The sequence below is a fragment of the Schistocerca gregaria genome, chromosome 6 (genome assembly GCF_023897955.1).
Source record: "Schistocerca gregaria isolate iqSchGreg1 chromosome 6, iqSchGreg1.2, whole genome shotgun sequence".
NCBI classification, from domain to species: domain Eukaryota; kingdom Metazoa; phylum Arthropoda; class Insecta; order Orthoptera; family Acrididae; genus Schistocerca; species Schistocerca gregaria.
The window spans coordinates 187072148-187097733 of NC_064925.1; the positions used below are offsets into that span (position 1 = coordinate 187072148).

General features: G+C 43.3%; 1 protein-coding gene across 1 annotated transcript in view; it reads right to left on the minus strand.

The window, feature by feature from the left end:
* Window positions 1-25331, minus strand: part of LOC126278655 (uncharacterized) — a 1016423-nt gene extending 991092 nt beyond the window's left edge. Inside the window, exon 1 of the mRNA XM_049978869.1 lies at window positions 25060-25331. Coding sequence (XP_049834826.1) covers window positions 25060-25153 — 94 coding nt within the window. The 5' untranslated portion in view covers window positions 25154-25331. The remainder of the gene's footprint in view (window positions 1-25059) is intronic.
* Between the last annotated feature and the right edge of the window lie 255 nt (window positions 25332-25586).

Sequence of the window (25586 nt, forward strand, 5' to 3'; positions counted from 1 at the left end):
TGGCATTTTCTTGAGCATAACAAACGAATCACACTGAAATCATGAAGAATATTCTGTTCTTACCTCTGGCTCTACAACTGCGGACAGATAATGTTATACAGGGTGATTCACGACGATATGCAAATATTTTAATATCTTATTCTACAAGTAAATTTGAAGAAAGAAGTTGGTATAAACATAGGTCCGCAAATGTTTAGTTACGGAGTTACGGTTAATAAAAGATTTTCCCTGAAATTTAGCATCTTCGCAGATATGAAGCCATCGCAAAACGGTACGAGGTTAAAATAAAGCACGATTTCCATTTATTTTGTTATCATCGGTCTGGTGAATCTAATAGAACATGTCCCAGACGTGTATCTGCAGTACTTTTTCAGATCATCCAGTGAAGCAAACAAGCAATTTCGTAATTTTTTTTAATTTATTAACTACTTGGCCCAAATTGCTTTTTAAATTCCAGACAGTTGGGTCATTTTTCCAAAATTAAATGCTCCAGAACTTATGTTGAAAATTTAGCGCAATTGTCTGGAAATTAAAAAACAGATTGGGCCAAGTAGCTAATAAATTAAAAATTTTACGGAATTACTTCTTTACTTCTCTGGATGTTCTGGAAAACTACTGCAAATACACGTGTGGGATAAGTTTTATTTGATTCACCAGATCAATAACAGCAAAATAAATCCTTTACTTAAGCCTCGTACAGTTTTGCGATGGCTTCATATTAGCGAAGTTACAAAATTTGAGGTAAAATCTTTTATTAGCCGCAACTTCGTTATTAAACATTTGCGGTCCTATGTTTGTATGAACTTTTTTCTCTAGTTTTACTTGTTGAATAACATATTTAAATAATTGCCTATCTTCGTGGATAGCCCTGTATAGGTATTCGCCGAAACCAAGCACTTCCATTTGAAATGCTACAGGATATAGCGTGATCAATCTCTCCAAATCACTCGTTTCCAGTCACTCAAGATCCCGTAGCGTCGCATTTAACACTGCCTCAAGCATAGCATAGCACTGCGTATAGTAAAGTGAGAATTTTTGTTGAGTTTCTTGACCATTGTAAGCCACTATTTTTAATTCCCTACGCATAGCTACTGGGCTACTTGGACTGCTGGTAGCATTTTCTAACTCAGGAGTGATTTCTTCTGTTGATTTCGTGCAGTTTCTTACAGTTACCATCCGCAATGAGCGACGGCCCCTCTCATTTCAAATGGCTCCAAGCAATATCGGACTTAACATCTGAGGTCATCAGTCCCCTAGACTTAGAAATACTTAAACCTAATCGTCCTAAGGACATCATGCACATCCATGCTCGAGGCAGAATTCGAATCTGCGATCGTAGCAGCAGTGCGGTTCCGGACTGAAGCGCCTATAACTACTGGTCCACAGCGGCAGCCGTCTGTCAGTATATTAGGTCTGCATGTCATGTGTTATGTGTGGTCATAGTTTCACGTTTCCTTGTCACATTCTCGCCATTAACCGTGACTTGGTCAGTTTTAGAAGTGTTGAAGTATTCTAGATGTTACTGTTGGTCAGGTGACATCCATTCTGCTGTTACTGTTCTACTCGAAACACTCACCGCCTCCTTTTATACCAGCAGTCGGCCTCTCGTGGATTGTTTCTTTAGTAGGAATTGCGGTGTCTCGACAAGAGGTACCATCGTCTGTTTCCCAACACCTTATAATAAAGTTTCTCAAAAATGGGGAGGGCTTAAAACCGTCCGAAATTTTGAAAAGACTTGCAGCACACTTTCAGGATAACACCCTGACAAAGATTCAAGTGTTCGCATGGCAGAAATAAATTTTATGAGGACTATAAGCAACTAAGAATGGAGCTGACTGACGGGACCCAACGGCCGGCATGACTGAGAAAAAAAAATTACTTTGTTAGTCAGCTCATAACAGTTTCTGGAACTGCTACTAATAGTGGCATACGCTATATTAGTTCAGGCTATCATTACTGAAGACATATGTCATAAATTGTCCGCAATGTGGGTGCCAACGCTCGACCCCACATACTTTCCCGAAATCGACAGAGAAATTACGGATTTTTCTGGATCACACCAAACCGTCCTCCCTTCTGTCCAGACATCGTCCTGCGACTTTCATTTGCTGAAGAATGAACGGAAGCAATCGAAGTGTTCGTGCACTACTGGCTACTAATACAGCCAGTCTTATTTCCGAAAACGGGCCCAAGAAAGTTCTTTTCGGCAGGGAAAATGTTTTCCTTTCAGAAGACTGCATCGGAAAAATTAATGCGAATTTTTCTCAATCTTAAATAAACTTGTAAAATAACTCTGGTATGTATTTGATTCACCCTCGAAACAATGGTATATAAATGTCATTGAAAAATGCATCATCATATGACATAGTAAAGGTGTTATGGCATGATGCATACTCTGTTGTCATTGAGCCTTTTCCTTTTTATCCAAAGATCTCATCTTTAATCCAACACCCAAATGTAACTATGTTGGACTACTCAGAGACCTACTCTCTTTGTCCTGATCCTTGCTATGGAAACATTTCTTTGACAGCAATTTGATTCGACTGCATATGTGCTTGACACATAGATTGAACTCAACTCCTCCCCCTCTCTGTTTTCATCTCTTCCTCCCTCTATCTGTCCACCTCACCCTCCCACCTCTATCTGTCTATCTCCTCCTCCTCACTCTGTCTCTTCATCTCCATCTCCCCCTCTCTTTGTCCATTTCCTCTACCCCATTTCTCAGACAATAACTTTGCACCTTTCCCTTTGACCATGATATCCTACTTCTTGATATCCATGCTCACCTCCACTCCCCCCCTTTCACACCTGCCCACTACCGCACTACACCTTCCACAACCTCATCCATCTCCACCTCCTTCCCCATGTCTGTCAATTTGCTCCTCCCCTCCCTTTGTCCACCCATCCTCCTCAGCCTGGCTCAACCATGCTCATCAGCTTGTGTAGCCCCTACAATAAAGTCAGTGCTACACATCAGGGGCTTTAAAATCATTTACTTACACCTGACATACAATCTACCATGCAAAGTCAGAGATAAAACAGACAAAAACTACTCCAGAAGAACATGCCTCTGTCATGCAAGACAGCCTTCATAAAGGGGTCTGGAAAACTGTTTCTTGCCACTGATATGTAGGCTGGTATTGGGAGGCTGGTATTGTTACCACTCAACATGCCTGTCATCCAGGGCAGCCTAAACGCCAGGGTCTAGAAAATTCGCATTTTTGCCTGTATCTCCGATCCTACTGGCGCTAGGGGATTATAAAGCCCACAGTGGTGGAACGTGTGAGGCCTGATGTTCCAGTGTCAAATGTAGTTGAAATCTATCCAGTTGTTAATGAGGAGATCATGGACATAGACACATAGATTTTGCTTTACAGATATAATAAATTGTATACCAGTTTCATGACGTTCAGTGTGTGCACAGGTAAGTGTGTATTTCATGATTGAACTTTTTGTGGATTTGTGTGAATGTAGACTCTCCCACGCTACTGATGGAAAGCTCCTAGGTTTCCAGTTGGGTAACAGTGTTAAAATAACATAACATTTCAAAGAGTATCTTACTGATGTCACATCTGAAGGTGGCCATAGCATTCTGGAACCATCAAAGTGCGTATTTGTACTAATCAGACAGTACTGACATAATAACTGACTATATGCATTATTATATGTATGCTCCCCTAGTACACAGCATTCTCCTAGCCCAGTGATTTGTCACTCTTTATTCATATGATGAAATAATTGAATAGAATGCATTGCATGAATGACACTAACATGATTTGCTAGGTGGAACTTTTCTAGAGAAGCCGAAATGCAGGGTACTACAATGAAGGTCTCTATCAAGTTACCTCGCCGGGAAAAATGAGTCACATTGAAGTGAGGGTGTATAGCGAAGGATCGGCACTGATATAAAGTTTTCCTACGGTATATTCATTATTTGGAGGTGATAATTAGAGCTTCAAAATAACAGCTCGAATACGCAGTCATTGGTTCTATGCGTGGAGACGGGTGCTGCTGTTGCACTTCTTGATAGTATGCTGCCACGCGGCGGCAGAAAACATAATAGAAACGACAATGAATGTCTGTTCATACAAGTTTTTAGAGTAGCGTTGCCCAATGTAACCCATATAGTTTCCTCACAGCTTGCTGACACCAGTGCCTTAGCGAAATCTAATGGTGAATGCATGTCGTTTCAGCAACAGTGGTTCACGCTCGGCCCGGTTAACTGAAGGCCTAGCTGGACTGCTGCCATCGCGAGTTTCAGGTCATACTGGTAGGCTCGCGTGTCGGCTGCTCTGGGCAGTCGGTGGCGTGCGGCGTGTAAATCGGTACCAGTCGACAGCAGACAGCCGACGTGCTGAGCTTCTGGTAAATATACAGCCCTGCCAGAAGGAACAAGTGGCCGGTACCGCAGCGATACTAAGCTGGCCAATACTGCAAACTTCCTCTTCAGAGACGCAAATGACAGATGTATTCAGTTAAAATCATGACAAGGTTAGACAAGATTGCTGTTTTGTAAACTAAAATGAAGCACAGAACTAAAAGTATCAAGGATAAAAGGAAGGAAGAAGTATCGTTCTGGCTGGAATGTTCGTAGGATGATGATCGAAATCGGCAGTGCTCTTTCAAAGGAACCACGCTGTTTGCCTGCAACAATTTATGGAAACAGCTTAAAACTGGATGGCCGGACACAGATTTTAAGCGTATCCCTCCCAAATAATAAGTTTGCAACAAATGAACAAGCCAAACATTGTTTTAAGCCAGAGAAGATTTGCAAATGTATGCAATACACATGACAACAGATATTTTACATTTTATCCATCGCCACTTGATAACGGAAGTTTGTAACCTCTGACAAATACCGAATTTTTATTTGCATGACTGCCAGTCATTAGACTGCAACGGCATTAAGAATAGAAAATAAAGAAATTTTACTTGTTGAATGAATATAGCACAATAGGAAAAATAAATACACTGGTGTGGTTGGTTGGTTGGGGAAGGGGACCAACAGCGATGTCATTGGTCTCATCGGATCAGGCAAGGATGGGGAAGGAGGTCGGCCACGTCCTTTCAAAGGAATCATCCCAGCATTCACGTGAAGCACTCTACGGAAACCATGGAAACCTAAACCAGGACGGCCGGAAGCGGGTTTGAACCGTCATGCATCCGAATGCGAGTCCAGTGTGCTAACTTCAGCGCAACTTCGCTCGGTACTCTGGTATGTAAGACTTGAGGAAAAAAGTAACTTTCGAATGATATGTCATTGCCAAGTAAGATAGCTCGATGAAACTTGCACCACATGTAGAAAGAACTGCTACACTGTAGTACGGAAGGTAACCGAAAGAAATACGCAGTGACACGAACGGAAATGATACTTTTAATCAGAGACAATAATTACGCAGAAGTCTACCCGATTCATGATGGTGCCCTGGACATTACAAAAGCTGGAAAGTTGTTCCCAACATATTGTGTGATCATAACTGACGGCAATGTACGCTCTGCGAGGAGCTTAGTGGCTAAATGTTCAGGCCGCGTCCAGTCAGGCATTTGACACGGTCCCGCACTGCCGTTTAGTGAAAAAAATACGAGATTATAAGTATCGGAGCAGATCTGCGACTAGGTTCAAGACTTCCTTGCAGATAGAACTCTACACGTCGCTATTAACGGAGCAAAATCGTCTGATGTATTGGTAATTTTCGGGGTACCCCAAGAAATGTGGTATGCCCGCTGCTGTATAAATGGTGTAGTAGAAAACTTCGGATGCTCTTCAAGGCCGTTCGCAGATGATGTGGTTGTCTACAATAAATTAGCAATGCCATAGGATAGTAACGACTTGCAGAATGACTTCCAGAGAATTGATGAATGGTGTATGTTCTGGCAATCGACACTGAACAATAAATAAATGTAACATACTGCGCATACATAAGAAGAGAAATCCACTACTGTGCAGCTATACTTTTGATGACAGACGGCTGGAAACGTCTCGCATGATGACCACTTGGAGAAAATTCGATAAATTAGAGCAAATACAGAGGCTTACCTACAATCATTATTCCCACGCTCTGTTCGCGAAGTGTAATAGGATTGGAGGTCTCAGTTAGTGGTACAAAAAGTACGTGTTGCTTTCCCCCACCAGCGCGGCTGGTAACTGCCGAATGATTGCTCGTGCCCGTGGACGTGCTACACTACCTCTCCTTAGTGCACTTCCACACTTCCTCGATAGGATTTAAATCAGGGGAACGGGCGGTCCAGTCCGTTCGCCAATATCCTGTCCTCCACCTGCGCTATTCTATACGGTAGCGCATTGTAGTCCATAAAAATGTTGTCAGGTTCGAATGCACGCTTGAGAAGAAGCATATTGAGAGTAATAGAGAGTTACATCAACTTTAACCGGTGAATGTATCGCCTTCAAAGATTTGAAGGTCAGTACGTCAATACAACATTATGCGTCCCCTACGACATAACACCTGAACCACCAAATCGATCGTGTTCGGCAATGTTCCTGGGTGCATCCGGCCTTAACTTCATTTTATGGGATGCCAGCTGTACCCGCCCACAAGTTACTGTGTCTGTGTGATTAACTGGAAAAGAAAGGAAGAGGGAAAGACTCGATTCTAATACTAATGGAATTAGATATATATCCTTCTCCTATCCCTACCTCTGTCCATTTCCTCTCCCCCATCTCTTTCTCCATTTCTTGCTCCTTCCCGTCTTTCTAACCACCAGATACTTCCCATCTCTCTATCCATTATCCCTTCCCCGTCGTCTCTCCATTTCTTCCTGCCCCCTCTTTCTGTCCATCACGTCGTATCTGTCATTTACATTAATTTTCTCACACCCCTTTGACCAACTCCTTCCCCCTCTCCATGACGTTGAGTCGTCTTTATTTTTATTGAGAATTCTGTAGCAATATTCTAACCATAAGCTGATAAGTAAGAAGTACAGCTTTCCAGTTTTATATTAAAACTGTCTGAGAGTAAGAAAACAAGAGGATTGTTTTGTATACAGTTTATATTTGGAAATATGTACAATGAGAAACAATGTATATGGAGGGAACAATGCGTGTTGTGGTTTAAATGCAGTTCTATTGTAGTTAAAACTGATTGTGACAAAGGAACAAAACATCTTATTTTCACATCAGGGAATTTTCTTTCTTGCAATCATCTTTTACAGAGAGCCTGTATATTATTGTCTAAATAAATATATCTGCTACGTCAGTCTGAATGTGTAATAGGCACTAAATCTCTTAAAATATTTGTTTAAATGTTACAAGAATGACGTGTAAAAATTTGTAGTGAATGGGTCAAACACTTTCTGTGATTATTGGTAACTACGTACACCTCATACATTAGATATAAAGAAATATTCTCCTGCGAATTTTCAGTAGAGTATCGTTCAAAATTTGAAGTAAATCAATGAGCAACATTTCGCGGTATTTGATCATAACATTTCCCCGTACTATATTGCACATATATTCATATATATTATGTATATAGAAAAACAGGTATTTAGAAACATCGGCGTGTCGGCATTCAACGTTATGTGAAGATTTCAAAGCAATCGGTGAAGAACTTTCGTAGCTTTAAGATATTTATCATGCGAACATGAGATTTTTGCTAACAACGTACCAACATTATCTATTACAGAAATATTTACATACAATATGGCGCTGAAGTAGGTATATAAAAACATGCGCGTTTTCCAATGCAATGTTGTGTCAAAATTTGAAAGCAAGAGGTGAAGGAATTTCTGAGATTACAGATTTTGAATAAAGAAAATTTTCTTTATAAAAGCATGAGTACTTTCAAAAGCAACATTGTGTCAAAATTTCAATATATATATTTATATAGAGCCAAAGAAACTGGTACACCTGCGTACTAATGTGTAGGGCCTTCGAGAGCACGCAGAACTGCAGGGACACGACGTGGCATGGACTCGACTTTGTGCGAAGTAGTGCTGGAGGGAACTGACACCATCAATCTTGCAGGGATGTCGATAAATTCGTAAGAGTACGAGCAGGTGGAGATCTCTCCTGAAGAACACTTTGCATGTCATCCAAGATATGCTAAATAATGTTCATGTCTGGCGGGTTTGGTGGCTAGCGGAATCGTTTACACTCAAAAAGAGTGTTCCTGGAGCCACTCTGTAGAAATTCTCGACGTGTGGGATGTTACCTTGTCTTGCTGGAAATATCCAAGTCCGTCGAAACGCACGATGGACATGAATGGATGCAGGTGATCAGACACAATGCTTACATACGTATCACCTGTCGAGTCGTATCTATACATATCGGGGATCCAATATCACTCCAAATGCATACACGCCACACCATTATAGAGCTTCCACCAGCTTTAACAGTCCCTTGCTGAAATATAGGGTTCATGGATTCATGAGGTGGTCTCCATACAAGTACCCATCCAACTGCTCGATACAAACTGAAACGACACTCGTCCGACCAGGCAACATGTTTCCAGTCATCAGCAGTCCAATGTCGGTATTGATGGGCCCAGGCGAGACATAAAACTTTATGTCCTGCAGTCATCAAGGGTACAGGAGTGGGCCTTCGGCTCCTAGAGTCCATATCGATGATTTTTCGTTGAATGGTTCGCAAACTGACATTTGTTGATGATCCAGCATTGAAATCTGAAGCAATTTGCGGAAGGTTTGCACTTCAGTCACGCAGAATGATTCTCTTCAGCCATCGTTGCTCCCCTTATTGCACGATCTTTTTCTGGCCGCAGCGATGCCGCAGATTTGATGTTTTACAAGATTCCTGTTAGTCATGGTACACTCGTGAAATGGTCGTACGGGAAAATCCCCACTTCATCGATAGCTCAGAGACGTGTCGCATCGCTCATACGCCGACTATAACACCACGTTCATACTCACTTAAATCTTGATAGCCTACTATTGTAGCAGCAGTAACGGATTTAACAACTGGGTCAGGCGCTTGTTGTCTTATAGAAGCATTTGCCGACCGCAGCGCCTTATTCTGTCTGTATACATATCTTTGTAGTTGAATACTTTGGGGCTTCTGTGGATAGTGATTCAATAAATATAGAGAAACACGTGCGTATTGGAAAGCAACGTTGTTTGCAGAATTGTAAAGGAATCGGTGAATAGCTTTTGGAGATTCAAGATTTTGAAGAAATTTTATTTTTATAGTGCCATTTCTGTTTCCTCCATGGTGTAGTTTTTTTTCAGTGATTTTACCTACTACACTACAGCATTTGTGTTATATGTGTGCTTCAAGTTTTATCCAGCTGTGCAAGTAGGAAGTGACACATCAAGGACAAGTTAATTTCGTCGCTAAGTTCTTGCAATTAAATTTGTTGGCGATTTAGAAGTAAACAGTGCGAATAATACACAGAACTGCCGCCTCTCGTATCAACAGTAGCTCTAAGCCAGTTGGGCATCGAGCAGAAATGAGCTTTGGTGTCATATGCGAGTACGTCATTCGACGCTGCTTCAACTCGGTAGCAGATTTCATCAGTTCTTGTGGCTGGCGGGCTAGTATCTCGGGAACAAGTGGTCAGTTGTTTTGAGTCGGGTAAGTAACGTGCCGACTACTAAATAGTCGAACCTCTGTACTGAGGTAGGTTACTTTGTTCAAAGGTAAATTCATGGAGATCTCGAAGATAAAACACATGCACCAGCGTTAAAGAGTCAGAGTTGTAGCGGCTGTTGTCCAAATCGTCGGCTACGCCAGTCAGAAAGTTACCTCTCCACTACGACACTGTAGGCACAGCCGAGACTCGTCTGGAAAGAAGGCGCGATGTCGCTCCTGGTGCTGTTGTCGTTGTCCGGACCACTACCGGAACGCACGTTTCAGTTGCAAAGCAAAGGGAGCACGCCATAATGGTCTACCTGCTCATAGGCCTCAGATAATTATCGACATAAGCAGCTGCGCATTGAGTAACCGACGTTGGGGATTTTATAGTTCCTGTGTTACAGAAGACGTTTGCTACTAATAATGCAACATTTATACTGGTAATAAACCTGTTTGTCTCTTTCAACACGCTACTCCAAAATTGCTTAACGACTTTTCATGGGTATATCACAGGTAACTTAAGCATAGCTTCGGACGTCGTACAGGCTTTAGTTGATCAAAATCGAATAACGGAAGCTAGAGGCAGAGTGATTCTAAGTTTTATCTGAAATCGTCGAATCTATCTTTTCTGTGTTTTAGCAAGCCAGTTCCAAACCTAACTGACGTGCCTGGGGCACCTTACAGGCTTCATTCAATCAAAATCATATAACGGAAAAAAATATCGTAATTCAAAAATTTTTCCCTTACTAATAAGTCCGAAGGTAAATCTGTTATGGTTTCACAACTAACCAACTGGACAAATTTCCGTGATTTTTGTGTAGAGATAACCTGTAGCCTAAGGAGGAACTGCTTTAGAAAGTGAGTAGTAGAAGATACTGATTTGAAGAATATTACGCGCATTAGGGAGAAATTACTGTTAGAAAATGCTATTTATTCATTGCCTTTTGATCTTTAGCATATTTCAGAAAACGATTTTATTGGTTTCTATGTGACACGTGACATGGTTCAAAATAAGTAATACAATTCTTTACAATCTTTAATGTGTTTAATCCATACGTCCACATCATTTGTTGACCAAAGTCATGGAATAGCGATACGCACATATACAGATGACAGCAGTAGCGCGTACAGAAGATGCGAAAGGGCAGAGTGCGAATGTTGAATGGTAGTTGGAGCTAGATGCAAGGACATATTTCAGAAGTCGTTAGGGAGTTCAATATTGAAGATTCACAGTATGAAGAGTGGTCAGAGAACACCTCTCATCACAGACAAAGCAGTGACCGACCTTCTTTACGACTGAGAGCATCGACGTTTCCATAAAGTCGTCAGTGCCAGCAGACAAGCAACACTTCGTCCAATAACCGTAAAAATCAATACGGAACGTACAAATAACGTATCCCTTAGCAATATGACAGCAGACGACCACGCCGAGTGCCTTTTCCAGCACCAGGTCGCCGCCGGCAGTGCCTGTCCTGGGCGCATGGCTATATCGGTTGGACCTTAGATGACTGGAAAACCGTGGCCTGGTCAGATGAGTCCCGCCTTTAGTGGGTAAGAGCTGATTATAGGTTTCGAGTATGGCCCTGAGCCCATGAAGCCACAGACCCAGGTTGCTAACAAGGCACTGTACGATCTGGTGGTGGCTGCATAATGGTGTGGGCTCTGTCTACATGGAATGGACTGGTTCCTCTTGTCCAGGTGAACTGGCCATTGATTCGAAATGGTTATGTTCGGCTACTTGAAGATCATTTGCGATCATTCACTGACTTCATGTTCCCAAACAACGATGGCCGTGTCACTGGGCGACGATTCTTCACAATTGGCCAGAAGAACATTCTGGACAGTTCGAGCGAATGATACGACTAGCCAGATCCCCCCAAACGAATAGTATTTAACATTTATGGAACTTGATCAAGAGATCAGTTTCTACTCAAAATCCTGCGCTTTCAACAAAGTCGGAATTCTGGACGACCATACAGGCACCATGGCTCAATGTTTCTGCAGGGAACTTCCAACGACGAATTGAGTTACGCCACGTCAAGTTAGTGTACTACGATAGCCAAAAGGAGGTCCGACACGATAATAGGAGGCATCCCTAAACATTTTCCACCTCAGTGTGACATACATATTGTATAATCAGCACGATGCATTGATGCGAGCTCCTGCCCATGCCCCTCTGTAGACACTGAAAGGGATATGAGCGTTTGGCGTCATTGGCCGGAAGGTACGGCCGCCTTGGTGCAGGTCTTATTACATTGGACGCCATATTGAGCGTGGGGATGAAATTATGATGAAGAAAACACAATACCCAGTCCCTAAGTGGAAAAAATCCCCGACCGAGCCGGGAATCGAACCCGGGCCCGTAGGAGGGCAATCCGTAACGATGACAACTTACCTATCGGGGCGGACTCTATACACACTGCTTGTCAGCGTCGCTGCACATGCTGTCCAATTGTGCATTTTGATAACTTCGGAGAGGGAGAGCATGATGCTCATCAGAAGCTGTGCTTGCCCCAAACGGCACACAAGTGAGGACAGCTGATGTTATTGCACATACAGCATAGTGCGGTTATCAGCTAGCGAAAAAATAACTTCTGTGTACGAAGGACTAAATTGCTCATTATTCAAACAATACTTTAATATTTGAATATCTGAGCCTTGATTGTCAGCTCTGACCCGTTGCACCTATTGAGGAAAAGAAATCGTGCCTTAAAAATTCTATAACCTAAAAGTATTTACTTCGTTGTGGTGCTTTTGCACCCTCGTTTATCGAACTGAAAATGACCTGATCGGTTTATCATTTCCTGTTTCGACCTGATGCTAAAGGCGTCTGCATAGGGAACAAACTTAAAATTTTGTTATCGCCAGATATACTTCAGTCCCTCCTAAGATTCGCGAGGCGCATTTTCTCTGGTGTTTCATCAGCTATTTGCAATTTCGTTTTTTTGCAGTGTGTAGCTGGAATGAGCCCAAACACTGTTCATACTGCTCATCAACGAATACTCCGGCAGCGACTCGTGTGCCGATGTTTTCTGCTACCGCCATGCAGCACCACTGCATTGTCACTACCTAAGTAATGATTACACTTCATGTTTCACTGTCACTGTTAACACACATCGACAAAACGAATATCACACTAAAATAATTTGGGACTGCCCTATCGCATGGTGTGTAGATATCGGCTTTAAAAATAATTTTGTTTTTAACGGAAAATGGACGCTTTCCGTCGACTTGGAACGACACATGAAAGATGTATTAAGGAATAATTGCTTGGGCTGACATTAGCCCAACGGAACTTTAAATGCGCCTGACGGCTCCTAGGAGGGACAGTCCTTTTCCACAACGATCAGAAACAGCCTGGAAAACTCATAAGCTTGTTGCAAGGTAGGCTGTGCCAGTCAAGCCACGGTGTGCGCAAATTCTAGAGGCCTGCTAGATACAATCGTTCTCATGGCGTTGATGAGTTCATGCGGGTTCGATCCTTAGAGCCGTTGCGTGTCCGGAATTTGTATCGCTGTCTTGTTTCTCTTAAGAAAGCCCAACGAAGAACACATTTGGCTACACCGCCTCTGGCGAGCCGCTTGTATCTGAGCGAACAACGACCTGATTGGCTAGTTTCAATACTAGTGACTTCGAAGTGGCACAACGTATCGAATTTTTTTCTTAATTGTTACTTCTCAGCAGAGCATAACCTGCAATACCCTAACAATCTTTTCAGGCTGTTTCTGACCACCCTGTATATATATTACTGACCACCACGATATTTGAATCGAACCATCTGTTCTTCAGTAGTACAAGACTTCATGTGCAAATTCCGGTATCCCTGACATTAGAATAAAGCTTAGTATGTAGTTTCCAAGAAAATTTCAGTTGATCGACTTGTCTGAAAGCAGCCGTTAACATGCAACCTATTTTAGATATTATTTAGGACTAAGTAGCACTGATGAGACAAAACAATATGCACCTTCTCCACCATGATATCGAATGCCCGCTGATGTTGCACACACGTGACGCGATAGGGAAGGAACAGAAGCGACCGAGTAGAGCGATAAGAGAGAACAATTCTAGAGACTACACGGGCGGCGAGTGTGGAAATCCACTGACATAAGCGACTTCGACAATGGGCAGACTGTCATGGCCCGCTGCCTCGAAGAGGTACTCGGCTGTTCTCGTGCTACTTTAGTGCATAACCACGGAAAGTAGACGAAGGACGGTGAAACCACGAGTAGCGACAAGGTGTTGGACGTCCATGCCATATCAAAGAACGTGGAGGTAGAAGGCTTACTCTCTTTCTGACAATCAGGATAGGCGACGATCTGTGGCGTAGCTAACCACAGTACAATGGTGGTACAGGCACAAATGTCTTGGTGCGCACCATTAAGCGCATAGGTTTCCACAAGTATGATGCTGTGAGAATAGGTTCATCAAAATTAGACTTTGGCTTAATGGAAACGTGTTGCCTGGTCGGATAAATCACGTTCCTTGCCATCCCAGGTCGATTTACGTGAGGGATACATCATCCAGTATAATGAATTCTCTAAACGTACAGTGAACGATGAATGCAGACAGGTGAGCTTTCAGGGGACCTGTGGCACAGCGACAGCTGTGCGCAATTTGAACATTACTGCAGACCACCAGCATCCCTTAATGCTTGATATATTGTCGAATGGCGATGACATATTCCTACAGGATAACTGCCCATATCATTTTACCGGAATCGTGCTACAATTGTTTGAGGAGCAAGATAGGGAACTCACGTTGATACAGGGTGTTTCAAAAATGACCGGTATATTTGAAACGGCAATAAAAACTAAACGAGCAGCGATAGAAATACACCGTTTGTTGCAATATGCTTGGGACAACAGTACATTTTCAGGCGGACAAACTTTCGAAATTACAGTAGTTACAATTTTCAACAACAGATGGCGCTGCAAGTGATGTGAAAGATATAGAAGACAACGCAGTCTGTGGGTGCGCTATTCTGTACGTCGTCTTTCTGCTGTAAGCGTGTGCTGTTCACAACGTGCAAGTGTGCTGTGGACAACATGGTTTATTCTTTAGACAGAGGATTTTTCTGGTGTTGGAATTCCACCGCCTAGAACACAGTGTTGTTGCAACAAGACGAAGTTTTCAACGGAGGTTTAATGTAACCAGAGGACCAAAAAGCGATACAATAAAGGATCTGTTTGAAAAATTTCAACGGATTGGGAACGTGACGGATGAAAGTGCTGGAAAGGCAGGGCGACCGCATACGGCAACCACAGAGGTCAACGCGCAGCTAGTGCAGCAGGTGATCCAACAGCGGCCTTTGGTTTCCTTTCGCCGTGTTGCAGCTGCGGTCCAAATGACGCCAACGTCCACGTATCGTCTCATGCGCCAGAGCTTACACCTCTACCCATACAAAATTCAAACGCGGCAACCCCTCAGCGCCGCCACCATTGCTGCACGAGACATTCGCTAACGATATAGTGCACAGGATTGATGACGGCGATATGCATGTGGGCAGCATTTGGTTTACTGACGAAGCGTATTTTTACCTGGATGGCTTCGTCAATAAACAGAACTGACGCATATGGGGAACCGTGAAGCCCCATGTTGCAGTCCCATCGTCCCTACATCCTCAAAAAGTACTGGTCTGGGTCGCCATTTCTTCCAAAGGAATCATTGGCCCATTTTTCAGATCCGAAACGATTACTGCATCACGCTATCTGGACATTCTTCGTGAATTTGTGGCGGTACAAACTGCCTTAGACGACACTGCGAACACCTCGTGGTTTATGCAAGATGGTGCCCGGCCACATCGCACGGCCAACGTCTTTAATTTCCTGAATGAATATTTCGACGATCGTGTGATTGCTTTGGGCTATCCGAAACATACAGGATGCGGTGTGGATTGGCCTCCCTATTCGCCAGACATGAACCCCTGTGACTTTTTTCTGTGGGGACACGTGAAAGACCAGGTGTACCGCCAGAATCCAGAAACAATTGAACAGCTGAAGCAGTACATCTCATCTGCATGTAAAGCCATTCCGCCAGACACGTTGTCATTGGTTTCGGGTAATTTCATTCAGAGACTACGCCATATTATTGTTACACATGGTTGATATGTGTCCCAAGCATATTGCAACAAACGGTGTATTTCTATCGCTGCTCGTTTTGTTTGTATTGCCGTTCCAAATATACCGATCATTTTTGAAACACCCTGTATCTTCAACATTTCGCGGCCCTGTCAGCAAGTGTACAAATATTAATTTTAATATTCAAGAGCCTCAGTTGCACCGTTTACCTAGAATTTACCTAGGTTTCAATCGGGATAACCCAACCTTCTTCACTACCATTTGTCCATAGAGGACACCGTCAAACTTAAACTACAAATCTATAAATTATCGTCACACTGTAAAACTTGTCTGCCACTGCCTCGGTCCCACTGCGCGACCGCGATGAGGCAGCCACGAGTGCTGTACTGGAAAACATAAGTTTTACAGTTTGATTATAATTTATGGATTTTTAGTTTTAGCTTGACGATGTCACTATGGACAAACGGTAGTTACTGTTATTCTGAAGAAGGTTGGGTTATCCCGACTGAAACCTACGTAAATTCTAGTTAAACGGTGCAACTGAGGCTGTTGATTACTAAAATTAAAATTAACCCACTTTGACGTCTTGCCCATTTAATTCCTGTACTATGAAATCAGTGGAGCTCACCTGTAACACCATCGAGTGCTCAACCACAAACCACAGGCCCTTAATTTATAGAACTTGCCAAACTAGTGTCATGCAGAATCGTTTCTATATTGCGTTCGAAATCTGTAACAACACTATAGTCAGCAAGCAGTCACAATGTTTTGACGGATCAGGGCATGTGTGTAAATATACTCTCACATTGAATAGACTGAAGCAGTAGTAAAATTTACAGTTTAATTTTGTACACAGATTTATGTACTTAAAGCTTTATACGATTATTTATCTGTTATATACACAAAACACAGTTGTGTATGTACGACCAGGATCTGCTAGGAAACCCCTGGATCGGTTTTAACCAAATTTGGCACATATACAGCTGGTCTAAGAGTATCAGCACTGTGGGATTTACAACCTCCTAGCCTCAATAAGAGCAGAGATAACAAAAACGTGTGCCTTCATCCCCTTGTATATAAATAACCCTGCACAACAGGCCTGTTGTGTGGGAATACTGTTGGCCTGTCAAGATACCCTAAATGTCAGGTCAAGAAGAGAGTTTTTGGGGCCATGAGACGTAGACTGCCCCCCATGAGAGGCGTCTTGTGTTGGAATAGAACAGCGCTCCTTTATCCACCTGCTTCACATGGCAGCCGATATGCCATGGGCGAAAACTGTTTTTCATTCACCTGATGCATATCCTACCCTGCACAGAAGGCATATTGTGGGAGTAGTATCGACTTCCTTTATTGAACTGTATTGCAGGGTCAGAGATGGGGTTGGAGGAAATGGACAAAGAGAGGGGGAGGAAAAGATAAAAGACGGTGGGGAGGAGGGGATGTTCAGATAGAGGTCGACTGACAGAGGGCCGCGCGGTGTGGCCGCGCAGTAAGATGCATGTCACGGATTGCACGGCCCCTTCAGCCGGACGTTCGAGTCCCCCCTCGGGCATGTTTGTGTGTGTGTGTGTGTGTGTGTGTGTGTGTGTGTGTGTGTGTGTGTGTGTTGTTCTTAGCATAATTTGGCTTAGGAATTCACACATAGGAGGTGTGTTCAGTATGTTATGCGTCAAATGTGTATGCATGTGACGCTGTGGGGCAATTACTATCTCTATAAAAAGAAAAAATACAAAATTAATAATAAATGATTCATAACACAGAAATATAGGCCTTTCGCAAGAAAATATTATAATACTATGTTCATACAGTGAATGTTTGTACAGGTATTATCAGCAGTAGTAGATAACCATTACTTGCTATGGTGGAGTGTAAATGGCCAGGAGACAGATAGTCTCCTTTCATCCTTCGTCCAATGTGAACGTGAGAGAATAGACTCATATGGGATGTACGATGAGTTTATCAACATTCTTGACTACTGATGCAAGTGATATCTAATCAGATATAAAAAAAAACTGCGATAGATAAGTGAGTTAGGACTAGCTCGTCTTGACGGCAGTGGCGACCGAGCGGTTCTAGACGCATCAGTCCGGAACCGAACGACTGCTACGGTCGCAGGTTGGAATCCTGTCTTGGGCATGGATGTGTGTGATTTAGGTTTAAGTAGTTCTAAGTTCTAGGGGACTGATGACCTCAGATTTTAAGTTCCGTAGCGCTCAGAGCCATTTTAACCATTTTTGAACTATCTCGTATTAGGAGGCTGTTGAAACCCTCACTAACGCCGTCCAAGACGCAATAGCCGGCACCATACCAATCCGCACACCACAACAATACAGTGCTGCCCTGCCCCAGGAGATCCTGGGCCTTATCTCAATGAGGAACCGCCTCAGGAGGTATTGGCAGCGTACCAGGCGCCAGCACTTCAAACGGCACATTAACAGGCTCCAGGGAATAATCCGGGACAAAATACAAACATTTAAAACACAACAGTGGGACCAAAAACTCGCAGGGCTAGACACCACGCGACCTGGCGTGTGGCAGATGGCCCGACACTTCACCAGGGAGAAACACTACACACCCACGCTACAAGGGCCCGACGGACCGGCATATTCTGCGGAAGAAAAAGCTAAACTGATGGCCCTCACACTTGCAGCGTCATTCACACCGAACATGGATCCGTCAGATCCAGCGTTCACACTTGCAACAGACCAGGAGGTCACTCGCATCCTGGCCCAACCAGCGCGCAACAACATCCGTCAGGCTAGCACAGCTGAAGTGAAATGGGCCATCATGCATACCACTGCTAGGAAGGCCCCTGGTCACGATGGCATTCAAAACCGTGTCCTCCAGGAGTTCACGGATAAAGCAATAGACTATCTCACGCACATTACGAATGCCATACTCAAACACCAACACTTCCCCGCCTTTTGGAAGACGGCCAAGGTCCTGATGTTCAGGAAGCCGGGGAAAGACCACTCCCTCCCACAAAATTACCGACCCATCAGCCTGCTGAGCGCGCTCAGCAAGATTGTTGAGAAGGTAATACTAGAACGACTCACTAGGCACTGCATTACAAATGACACCCTGAGGCCGGAGCAATTCGGCTTCAGGAATCACCACTCGACAACACAACAACTCCTCCGCGTCGTCGAATACATCACACACGGATACAACATGAACAAAGCAACTGGTGCGGTGTTCCTGGACATCGAGAAGGCTTTCGATCGTCTATGGCACAACGGCCTCATACGCAAACTAAACGACGCAGGGTTCCCCGACGGGCTCGTACGTCTCATACACTCATATCTCACGGACAGGAGTTTCAACACTGACGTGCAGGGCAAACAATCAACACGACATGGTATACAGGCAGGGGTACCCCAAGGAAGCATCCTAGGGCCCTTACTGTTTAACCTCTACATTAACGACCTCCCAGATACACATAACACTGCCATCCTAGCGCAAGATTGGAAGCCGTCTAACATTAACTCACGACTACAGACCGCACTCAGAACGGCAGAGCCCTGGTTGGTGAAGTGGCGTGTTAGAGTAAACGTCGACAAGTGCGAAGCCGTTCTGTTCACCAGAAGACCGAAACTACTGCGCAAACATCAACACTGCAATCAAATAACACTACACGCACGCCCAATACGTTTCCGAGAGAAGGTCAAATACCTCGGTGTCTGGCTGGACCGGAAACTACTCTGGGGGGACCACATCCAACACGTGACCAACAAAGCAAACGCGAGGCTCAAACAACTCTACCCTATGCTTAACAGGCGTAGCACACTGAATAGGAGGGTGTCCAGGACCATGTACACCACACTTATCAGACCTCTGATGACGTATGCTGCTCCCGTCTGGGGATACGCTGCGCCCACACGGGTGCGCCGTCTGCAGCTCATACAGAACAAAGTACTCAGAATCATAAGCAACGCTCCGCGCTACACGCGCACCGCGGACCTTCACCGGGAATATCGGCTAGATACCATCTTGCAGGTATTCCAAAAACTCTCCACACGACTATACAGAAACACGAGACACTCGCGTAACCCGTTTATCCTTTCTCTGGGTAACTACGACCACAACCATAGATGGAAACATAATAGACCAAAAACACTATTAGCACGAAACTGAACATCTATGGTCCATAGCACGCTAACATGACAGTACTGGCGAGCCCCTGCAACTCAGCTACTACTGGCAACCCCAGATGCTTAACCCCCCGAAATACCGGCAATCGCAGGGAAACCGTACTGCACACAGCACGCAAACCAGCCACCCCCCCCCCCCCCCCCACACTGTGAGCTGATCTATGACCGATCGCCCACTAATATATGATGACAATGTAATGTTTCAGGGACGCAGCAGCAGCAGATCCTGGAACGAGCGCCAGCAACGACAACGGTAACGATGCACGATACCTCGCACTAACATAACCACACCTTGCATGCGCTGTCGCAGCTAGTAATCCGCTACTGCCCTTACTACCCGTCCTACTATTGCAGAGGTTTTCTTCCCTTGGCGCTTGCCTTGGCACTTTTTTCCCTCTGCCCTTAAAAACCGCTACCCTTCAATCGCTTTCGACCACTTCTATCTCCTGATGGACCATGTAAATGAGTAATCTTACCCAGACGCATGGATAACATCACAGCCTGCATCCTGTGACTCCTGATTCTAAAACTAACATGTTATACGGAGGTGACAGTAGAACTTTTGGTTTGGTCACCACGTTGGTGCGGGCGTGGAGGGGCCCCATCCTATCGTATTAGGAGATGAGAGAAGACGAATTAAGCAGCTGTGTAGCGTCGATGTTGACAAATCATTACCTGCTAACACAGCCACTTTAGAATGTACAACGTAGGCCTAATTTTTCTGACTTTAAGTGAAATAAATAATTTGAAGTGAATCTTGATATTTATGTAGGATTTCTGTCCATCGCCAAGAGGCAGTGTCTTTATGGTGAACTGAAAATTAACAATCATTGTAGTTAAAAATTCGTTAAGTGTGGGTTTGATACATTTACAAGCGTTATTCTAGAAAAGCATTTTAACTTTCTGTAACTATTCTTTGTGCTGCTTTGTGCTACATCATTATGTTTTAACTATCTTACATGTAACTAAAAGAGTCACATTTAGCAGTAGAGGCTAAGTATATACGAGCATTTAGCAGCATTTTGTATTACCGTTTCTACAAAGTTATATGCGTGTTCGTAATAAGAGTATATCTTTGCTGACATGTTTTGCTCAGATTAAAATTTACTGATTATCGTTTTTCAACCAGGTAAGGACAATTCTCAACGTCGAAGATCAAGGGTGGAAAGTGAGATACAGAGGTTAAAAAAGAAATTGAAAAATAATGCACGTACTTTTATGGCGTCATAAATGTAAGGAATTCTTGAGGCACGTCACGTATCAGCTACAGATAAAATCTGTTTGTAATTGTGTACAGAAACCTGCTCGGTATTTGTCGTTAACTAATATGAATATGTATCTTTCATAGAGATGCGTTTTGAAATCCTAAGTTCTCTGATTCCACTTCATTATAGTAAAGAAATTAGAATTATATTAGTACCTTCAGCTGCTAACGGGCGTTGATATATATCAACGCGGACAGGTGAAAATATGTGCCCCGATCGGGACTCGAACCCGGAATCTCCTTCTTACATGGCAGACGCTCTATCCATCTGAGCCACCGAGGGCACAAAACATGGCGCGACTGCAGGGACTATCTAGCTCACGCCTCCCGCGAAACCCGCATTCTCAGCTTGTATGTCCACACACTACATTCGTAGTGTCCCACCCCATCACACTCATTACTCGTGGAAGATATTCTTACCAAGTACCGTAAGAGTTCGGAGAATATGTATGCATCCGTACAGAAGAAGAAGGTCATGGCCAGTGTTGCGAGAACATGCCCGACAGAACAGACACCATATCCATATAAGTATATAGTTAGCAGCTGAAGGTAATGATATAATTCTAATTTCGTGCTAGATTGCTGCAGGTCATATCCATATACCATTATAGTAACGTTCTGTGATTGTTTTAGTCAGTCTCTGCCTATATTATGACAATTCTAAAGCGTTGTGAAGTGGCCTTTTGCAAATGTGAATGCCGTGGTAATTTATGTTACTTGCTGTAGTGGTAGATACTGCCACCTCATCTGCCAGGGAGAGCTGGTCGCGCTCACCCTTATTGCCACTGTAACAGTACAGGCTAGCTCTAGCGGTAGGGGGTGGGTTTGAATGAGGGGACCAGGCAGTCAGGTCATAGGTCTCGTCTGATTAGGGAGGGACGGGGAAGGAAGTCGGTTGCGCCCTTTCAAAGGAACCTTTAGCACTGGGAACTCTTTCTGTATCGAGCTTATTACCAGCTTGTGTTGCAACTGGAGATCGCGATTTCAGTTGCATACCAGTTTACAAATTGTATCGTCACGTCATGTAACATCGTATTGGACTGCCTGCATGAAGTAAATCAAATTCACAGTTTATTATCTTCAACAAGCCGAGTGCACGATATTATTCATCTCTTGGCGTTTATGGGATTAATTTTGTCTTTCATTGATAGAAAAGATTTCGAGAATTTACTAGGAATCACAGAAAAATATTACAGGCTGTCACTTGGATAAAGGTAGCGAATATCTCTGAAAACGTAGTAATAAAGTTACAAAAACCCGTAGCTCAGTTGTTCAAATGTGTTTATTATGTACATTAAATAAATAGAAAATATCGAATATCTCGCGAAAACAAAACGTAATAAAATTTGGAACGTCTTTTACACTGAAGAGTTTTGCTTATAATATAAAGATTAATACGGTAAAATTAAATATGTTCCTACACTCACAATACATTGATTTTAAATTACTTGCATTGCAGAAGTAGGTATATGTCGACACAAACGATCAGTCTCTAGAAATTCATGTCCAGATGATTTAACAGTATCTGGCAGATGTATACTTATCCATAAGCTGGAAATCTTAATGAACTCCAATATCATTTCAGATTTGCCAAGTAGATTATAGCTCAGTAATAAGTGAGCATTCAGGCGATTTCTACTGGTTCCAAATTATATGTAAGAAAACATAGTTCGTTTACCTTAGTCGGACATCTCTAGCTTCCTCAGATATGATAACAAAATGATCTAGTATTAATTCTAACATAGTGCCGTAAGAAACTGTGCAGTAGGTTTTCAATAAAGCGAGTGCCCCTTGTCAAAGTGACAAGGTCAGTCGTACAAGGAGTGTGATCACACAGAAAACACGTTTGTAAGACCACTGACGTAGTACACATCAATGACATTTCTCACAACAGAAAAACACAAACAAAATTACAGACACTGACAAAAAAGTGTGCACTCCTGTGGTAATAGTCTCACTGAGAGGAAGACGCTCAACCCTAGTAGAATATTTATATTACTGAGAAAATGGCAACAATAATACTTACATGCAGATCGACATAATAAATTAAGAGATCTTCGTTCGTTATTAGTATGAGTACACAGGAGAAAGAATGATACGATAAATTACAGAACGCTGCGCTAAGGACCCTCAAATCTAATTAAAGAACCATGTCACTGACACATGATTAGCACTCATCAATACATAAAGAAGTATATTATCGATTGAGGAGCTTAGCATCTGGGAAGATAAAAGTGCAGCGTGCTCGGTGAAGCTACAGTGCTTGATACAATGAAGTGCATCTTATTCATTACACAATAATTTACTTCACTCTGCTGTTTTCTTTGTCGATCTCAGAGAGGATCAGCCAAAATTTTAGGTAACCATTTGTACTTGCTACCTTTATGACTGAAGCTTGCTGGCAAAGATCCTAGCATAGCACTGAAGCGAATAAAAATACTATCATGTAATGGAAAGTAATGAGGTAACCAACCCAATTGTGTTAGTAAAGCAAGTCCGCAGCTTGGAAGTAATTGGCCTGCTATTTCATCGGTCACTTGCGGAACTTAGTCGTTCCACCAAAAATAGGCGGTTAAGTGTTGTTTTACCACTACTTTATACCCACCGACTGCTGGAAAAGGTGCTATGAAGTATGGGGCAGAATGTTCCGAACGCGATTCCCCTATCTGAGATCACAACCGTTTTGTCCAGTAGGCACCCAAATTTTAAAAGAAAAAACATACGGTGTCCACCTTTCGCACTACACACTAGCTATGTTACTCTGCTGACGATTTCCAGCCTGTTCCAATGCTACAACGGCGCTAAAATTTGGTCTATTTGTTTGTTACTAATGTTATAATTACCTGAATCACAGTAGATATATTTCCCACATCACATCAACGGTACGTCTCCTGACATGAATTCATATTCAGATCATAACACACACTGCGCCTATTATAATCTTAATCTGTTAATCCAAAAAAAGTTGCACTTCATTAAATTACGTTTATGAAATGCGACTGGACTAGCGCTGTGCTCCAGATCCAATACATACAAACACATAATGGTAAGATAAATCCCAAGAATGAGGAAAAAATTGAAAAATGAATAATCGAGTTAACTGTAGCTTTCAATACCATTTCTTCAGCACACAGCGAAACTATCACCTCTCAGTCTAAACTAAACCTTGGACGAGGTTTTAAATCAGTACGTCACCACGTGTAATATTTCGCATTTACATTTGCTGGTTTCGGCAACTCACAATCAAACTTTCACCTTAGAACCTAACCTAGGATTCAGTCTCTATTACTGCTTAGCCTGTCATTTCAACCTCCATTCCAAAAACTAATAAAGACGCAAAAGAAATAGCGTCAGTAACTTTTTTTTCATATGGCATCATATTCATTGTCAACTGCACTATTTATCACTCGTCTTGTTTCTATTTGTGCATGTATGACGTCACATACAAAACCTTCATTACTTTTCAAATCGAAGCCGACAACCGGCATCCGTAGACTCAGTTTGCGCTGTGACGTCATCTATGAGTTATCAGAAAAATAATGTAGAGATTGTAATGAATAGCAGAATCGTTGAAGAATACGATGTCATACAAACTGGAAAAGAAAACACGACACTGACGCTATTTATTTTTTTTCTGTTAGTTTTGGATGTGCATTATGGTGAAAGACTAGACTGAGGTGTAATTTAGGTTAAAAGGCGACAATGTCGTTCTGAATTGGCCGAATGCAATCGAAAGCTTCAGTTAACACACATGGTAAACGTTCGTGTTACAAGACGAGTTCGACGCCGGTATTGGTAGACATATTTGATCGAAATAGCTCATGTGCGATATAAATGAGTCTGCATGCAATAATTTTATCCAGTCTTACAGCTTGTAAGAAAAGGGGACCTCTTTCCCGCTGTATTTACAATAATAGTAACTCAGTTGGAATTCTGCCCTACGTACGCACGTTGTAGTAATATTTTTCTCTGATGATGGATTACGTCAGGATTGGCGACTGTCGGCTTGTAATTACTCACCAACTCTGGGATTGGTCAGCCCGATGGCGATGGTGGAAAGCGCCAGCAGCAGACGCTGCGGCGAACTTGGTGTTCCCAGAGCACTGAGATGCATGTTTACCCCGGAAAGAATCTCGTTGCCCGGCGTGTCAGTGTTGGACGTCGGCTCGCGGATACGCAGGGCCGGCTCGGACGGTCGCCATCCGACGCGGCTCTTGGCACCAGCGCAACGAGACGGCGCGACTCGGCAAGCGGAAGGTGGGCAGCGAGCTCGCAGCACGGGCCTAGCTAGCGCCCAGCGAGTTGCTGCCTACCTCTACCTGCTCTGGTAGTGACGGCTGCGACCGCGGCGCGGCGCTGGCGTCGCACCGCTACGAACGTGGCCTGTGGGACGTGTGGAACCACCGCGGAAATTCATTGCGGTGGTCAGGTAGCTCCTGCCGAAGCTGCCTAAAACGCCGCGGGTAAGGAGGAGAAACAGCACTCGGTTGTAGCGTTTGGTGTGGCAGAAATTGAAAGCGCTAGATTCTTTGGCTGGTTCCGCAAAT